The sequence below is a fragment of the Capra hircus genome, chromosome 18 (assembly GCF_001704415.2).
Source record: "Capra hircus breed San Clemente chromosome 18, ASM170441v1, whole genome shotgun sequence".
In the NCBI taxonomy this organism is placed as follows: Eukaryota; Metazoa; Chordata; class Mammalia; order Artiodactyla; family Bovidae; genus Capra; species Capra hircus.
Window position 1 is genome coordinate 54,634,950 of NC_030825.1, and position 6,252 is coordinate 54,641,201.

The 6,252-nt window shown below is 51.1% G+C and overlaps 1 protein-coding gene across 3 annotated transcripts in view; it reads left to right on the forward strand.

Annotated features, from left to right (window-relative positions):
- Nucleotides 1–4,630, forward strand: part of HIF3A (hypoxia inducible factor 3 alpha subunit) — a 31,478-nt gene extending 26,848 nt beyond the window's left edge. For 2 of the 3 annotated variants that reach the window (XM_018062641.1, XM_018062640.1), the window contains 2 exons: nt 324–405; nt 1,805–4,630. In XM_018062641.1, the coding sequence (XP_017918130.1) occupies nt 324–405; nt 1,805–1,902 (180 nt within the window). In that variant the 3' untranslated portion in view covers nt 1,903–4,630. The remainder of the gene's footprint in view (nt 1–323; nt 406–1,804) is intronic. The other variant, XM_018062642.1, reaches the window with a different exon arrangement.

Genomic DNA, 6,252 nt, shown 5'->3' on the forward strand with positions numbered 1-6,252 from the left:
TACCCCTGGTCTTCCTCCTCCCACCTGCTGGTTATCTCCCATCACATGAAACCCAAAGGAAAGCAAGGAGCAAAAAAACCCAAACAAGGAGCAGCAAGGCTGCACCTGGATGGAGTCCATGGGAGCAGGGTAGCTTGCTGGGGCCCAGGAGAAGGGAAGAACAAGGCTCTGGAAGGAGCTGCAGAGCATGTCTGGGACAGCAGCTCACCCAAGGTCACAGAGCTGATAAGTGGCCACTGAGCCCCACGGTGCCCTTAAGCACTGCACCATCCTGCCTCCTTGGATATGATGGTAATGACGGTGGCTTTGTCTCTGTCCCCTAGAGCTTCCTTCTGACGGGAGGACCAGCCCCAGGGAGCCGGCAGGATCCCAGCACCCACCTCCTGGAACTGAATGAGCCCCTGGGTGAGTAGCAACCTGGGTAGATGGGCCCTGGGTCCCTGTCTCCCGTGAGAGGTGCCTTAGCTGGCTGAGAGAAGGTGGGGTGATCCTGAGGGTGGTGATGGGGTGTCAGTGCCTGCACATGTGGAAACAGAGCCCCTCCCGCTTTCTCGGGGGTTGGGAGGCACCGTGGGAGGAAAGAAGAGGCCCTGAGGGAGACAGGGGCTGGCCAAAGCTGCCCCCTGAGGTGGAAGCGGAGCCCAGGTCTCCCCAAGCCCTTGTCTGATTGCGCCTTGGTCATTCCCAGCTTGTGACCTTGGGAGACGGTTTCTGCTTCTAGAGTCTCGGTTTCCCGCCTCTGTTAGTGACAGTGTGCTCAGCTGCTCAGTTGTGTCCGACTCTGCGACCCCATGGACTGTAGCCTGCCAGGCTCCTCTGTCCCTGGGATTTCCCAGGCAAGAACACTGGAGTGGATCACCACGTCCTCCTCCAGGGCATCTTCCCGACCCAGGGATTGAACCTATGTTTCCTGCTTTGGCAGGCGGGTTCTTAACCACTAGCACCAACTGGGAAGCCCCTCTGTGAGGGCCTATTGTAAGAGTTCACACTTTAAGGAGATGTTCTGAGGACTTGTAGAGATGCTCCCGAGACTGGTTTCATAAGAAACACTCAAGAAAGCTCGCCCTTGCGGTGATGCTGTTTTCAGAGCCCCCCCGCAGAGTGGGACAAGCTGCTGTGTCTGTGTGGCCCCAGCCTCACTGTCAACAGCCGTGGCTCCACCTGAAACCTCTAGGCGTCAGCCAGAGGGAGCTTTCCAAAGCACGAATCTGACCCTGGTCTTCCTCTGCTCAAAGCTCTTCCAAGGCTCCCTAGTGCCCTTCAGAAAGAGGGAGGCCCTCAGCTTGGACTCTAGTCTCCGTGGGGTCTGACTGCTGCCTCATCTCAGACACTCTGCATCACATCCTCCGTTTCAGCCACGGTCACTGTCCCTCAATTCATTCTTTTCCTTTATACGTGTAACAAATATTCACTGAACACACAGTAACTGCCAGGTGCTGTCCGAGGAGCTGGAGACATACCTGGAAGCGAAACAGGCAGAACTCCCTGCCCTCACAGAGCTGACATTCTAGTGAGACAGTCAGTCCAGAACAAAGAAATAAATAACGAAAACCAGTGCCACTGGGGGAAAACAGTGCATCAGGCGGAAAGGAGTTTGGCAGTGGGACGGTTGCCATTTTATTTTTTTTTGGCTGCACTGAGGAGCATGCGGGATCTTAGTTCCCCGACCAGGGGTGGAACCCGGGTCCTCTACATTGGAAAGCAGATTCTGGACGTCCCAGTGGTCAGGCTTTTAACTGTCTGGGAGGGAAGACGGGTTGGGGTGATAACTCCCCATTGGTTTTCCTTCCATCTTCCCCCACAGGCCCGGGCCCCTCCCTGCTCTCTCTCTATCCGGACGAGGATGCGGCCCAGCCCAGGAGCCACTTTCAGCTAGCAGCAGGCTTGGCCCAGGCCAACTGAGTCAGGTGCTCCTCTCATCTCCTTTCTCCTCCCCAAGAAAGGATGTCAACCATACTCCAAGCCGGCAGCCAAAGCACAGGATGGCGGTGCCCGGAGAAGGGTTCCCTCTCTCCTCTCGGTGACCCCGCCCGCCCTGGGCCTACCTCAGCCCCCACCCTTCCGCCCCCCACCATTTGGGGGCGCTCTGGGGGTGGTCTCAGCTCAGTGACCTCTGGGAGGGGGTCCCTGGCCCCCTCCTGCTTCACTCAGGACTTCCCTTGAGGTTCTCAATCCTGGTTACCTCATCCTTTTCTTCAACTCTCTCGGCTTTATTTTCGGTAATTAGGGGTGGGGGAGGTTGGGGTCCAGATCTGTATTTCTGGGCTTTGGGGTGTATTGATAATCATATTCATGTTTCTATCCACCTTTCTTTCACTCTTATTTTTGTTGTTTTCATGGTATGTTTTTAAATGCTACAAATTGCCTGGGGTCTGTCTATAAGAATGTGGGACTCTGATCTCCCCACTTCATCATAGGTGTCAATGGGAAAGGGGGGCCTCTGGGCCAGGCCTAACTGCCTAACCACCCCCTCCTCCATGCCCCATGACTTCTCATTGAGCCGTTAGTCTCCCAAGCAGCCACCTAGCTCTGCCCACACCTCCACTCTGGACTTCCAGCTGGTTCTAGCCTGATCTGGACACCAACTCCAACGCTGGTTTTCCTATCACTGGTGTAGCCTCCAGCCTCTGCTTCCAGACCATACAACCTCCAACGCTTTCTGGTTCTAGTCCACACTCAGCTTTTGACCCTCTGTGGTTCTAGACTGTGCCGCTCCCAGCCTCCTCTGGTTCTAGACTGCACACCGTCAACATTCTCTGGTTCTAGACCACAAACTTCAGGCCTTCTCTGTTTCTAGATGGTGTGCCCCGCCCCCATCCATCTCTGGTTCCAGACTGCACGATGCCCAGTGTGGTCTGCCTTAGCTCTCCTATCCTCCAAGCCACTGGGATTCCAGGTCTCCCAGTCTTCAGCTTTGTCTCATTCTAGAGTTCACACTTTCCAACTCTTTCTTCTTCACAGTCTCCAAAGCTGTCTGGTTCTATGGCTCACAACTTCCAACCCCCTCTGGCCCAGGACCACCAGAATCCTCTGCTTCTAGAACTCACTCTGCCTTCCTCTGGTTCTAGAGCCCTTCCCACACTTCTCCCTTGTTCCCAATGGCACATGCTTCCACTCCTGCTGATTCCAGCTCTTAAGACCAAAGATTTCCTCTGATGTTGTACCTCACAACCCCAAGCTCTCAATCGGTGCTACTCTTCCTGATCTTTGATGCACTTCTGTAGAAATCCAGGATCTGTAACGTCTAGATCATTTTGATTCACGATGCCCAGCTTGTTCCTTTTCAACTCTAGACTTGAGACTTGCTTTTCCCATCAAAAGGAAGATAGGAGTTTTATGTCTTGAGCTTATAGTTAGTACTTTCTGAACTAGACACCACATTCCAGTTCTCCTTCACTCTAGTCCTCATGATCTCTATCATGAGGTAGAGATTTATTGCTTCTTTATTGGTTCTGGACTGTATATAAACCTCTACGTCTTGAAATTTACAAGACTCTGATTCCAGATCTGATTATCTCTCTCTTCTCTGGTCCTAGAAACTGCCTTTAAATGTCTTCTGATTTCAGACCTCGTCCTAGAAATTCCCTTGGTTCTAGACCTTAAAATCTCCAATTCCCTCTTATTCCACATTTTATGACTCCAAATTACCCTGCACCTGGAACTCAGCCTTCAAACACCTTCTGATTACAGACCTTGCTTTATGAACGTTTCTGGTTCTAGACCTTATAGCTCTAAGCTTTGGGTTCTAGGATTAAGCTCGCCCAAATCCCTCTAGTTCTAGAACTTGGTCTTCTGATTTTCTCAAATTCTAGTCTTTACTCTTCATCTCTACTTCTAGATCTCACAGCCTCCCAACTGCCTCTGATTTCAGATCCACATTCTTGTGGTTCTAGAACTCAGGTGATTTTAGAATCTGGACCTTGCCCTATAGATTCCTCTGGTTCCAAATCTTAAGACCTCTAACTCTTTGATTTCAGACCCCACCCTCCTAATTCTATTCTGAGATTCCCACCCAACTCAACTAGCTCCAATTACTACCCTCTGTCTTAAGCCTTCCCATTCCAGATCCTGACTCCCCCAGGTCCTTGGGCTAATGGGCCTCTCTGTTCTCAGTCTCATATCCCTAAAAATTCTCTGTCCCAGACCCCCCCTCCACTCCCCACCTCAGTCCTCCAGACATATACTTACCTTAACTCCAAGTATCTGGGGAACCCAGGGCTCCCTCACAATCCAGGAGACTTCCCCAGCCGCACAGGCACACGCACAGCCCAGTCTACATATCGCGGGGTGGGGAGGAGGCCTGGACTCCTCAGTTCTCTGCCACCCCATGCCCCCGCCCCTCTCCAGATTTCTTTCTACGATGGTGCTCTTCTTGGTCTCCCACAGGAGAAAGCCTCTCTCTCTGCACCCAATTCACTCCCCTTTTTGGAAGGCACTTCTCATCGTTTCATCACGAGATGGCCTGTCCAGATCGGTGCTATGTCTGGGGGAGAAGGATCTGACCCCTCTCTCCCTCAGGGGGTGACCTGGGCTGGGCTGGGGAGGGGGGCGGGACCGGACCAGCCATGCTGGCTCTGAAACCCGTTCATCGCTAAACCTCCATAAAGATCTCGCCTTGGTAGGCACCAGAGCTCTGTGTGTTGACTCATCTCTAGGGTTGCTTCAGGGGGTGTGAGTGCACTGGGTGTCCATTTGTGATTCTGCGGGTGACACTGTTCCTTCGTAGGTCTATGTAACATCACGTGTCTGCTGACGTTTTCGTTCTGTGTGGGTCGCTGTGGCATAATTCTGTGAACCTGTGTATGGGGAGGGCTGGAATTCCTCCTCCGTGTATTAGTGTCTGGGTGAAATGACTCAGCCTTATGTATGTTTCTCATTACGTTGGATTTCTGTGTTCCTGAGTGTAGGAGGCATTGTGATTTTTTTTTTTGTACTTGTGTGCTGTCTGTGTTGTGATTCTGGATGCGCATATAGGAGTTTGACACTGCAGTTCTGTGTACTGGTGTTTATCTGTGTGACATGATTCTCTGTACTTGACTGTGCATGTGTGTATATACATGAAAGAGAGATTGTATGTCTAGAGACTCATGTGTACATGGGTGTGCCTGACCTGCCATGTCACCATCGTAACTCCTCTCCTATGTTCCACAAAAGAATCTTTTCAAAGGAAGAAAACCACTTTTAAGCTTCGACACTTGCTGTGCCCTCTGCCTTTCTCCCTTCGCTCCCTCCTCACTTGGTTATCTCCTACTTATACTTTAGATCTTCGTTCAGACATCCCCTCCTCCAAGAAGTCTTCCTTGCCTACTCCTGCTGGTTAAGGTCCTCCCATAACCTCCTGAAGCTGCCCACTCTCCCCAACCCCCACCCCAACCATCAACTCTAGGTACTCTGTCCCACTTTGAGTACTTACAATGGAAAGGATATAAAAAGTACTGTGTGCTAGGCTCCCTGTCACTTTACATATATGTTCTTATCAAACTCTCCTGTAATCCTAAACAACAGGCAGTTATCATCTCCATTTTGCAGAAGATGAAACTGAGGTTCAAAGAAGATGATCACTGTGGCCAAGGTCACACAGCAGGAAAGGGCTGAGCTGTATTCGAATTCAAGATTCAGATCCATTACAGCATCCCTCGCCCTCAAAACAATCAAAAATCTAACCGATAGGGTAGGCTCTGAAGCATACAGAGAGAGTAGGGTAAGAATGAAAGGCACAGGAATAAGGTGGGACAGGTTCATGTTCTGGCTCTGTGACTTTCTTATTGTATGACCTTGGGCAAGTGCATTGCCCTCTACCAACCTCAGTGTCCTTATCTGTAAAATGGAGGTGATACTAGCTTGTAGCTTCTCGGGTGACTGTTGGCTGTGCTAGGGTCTCATTGCCAGGACAAGAAGCTTTGAGGGTGGGATAGCTCGTGCTATCCCCAGGAGAGGAGCCGGAGCAGAGCCTTAAAGAATTTAGTGTTATACTTTAGCATTGAGTAGTGGCTGTGGGCTTGGGAAAGGTGGCCCGGAAGGGTGTACAGTGAATGGGGACTGGGGATAGGAGTGGCATCTGGAAATGTTGCCTAAGGCTAGACTATTCAGGGTCTTCTAGCTCATCAGAAAAAGTCTCGGTTTTCTCCTAAAGGCACTGAGGAGCCATGGAAGGCTGCTGAATGAGGGGTGAGAACGGAGAAAGGAGATGGTGCAACAAACTTCTGAGTCTAGGGGATACAGAGTACCTTTAGTTAATAACTTAGAAACTCT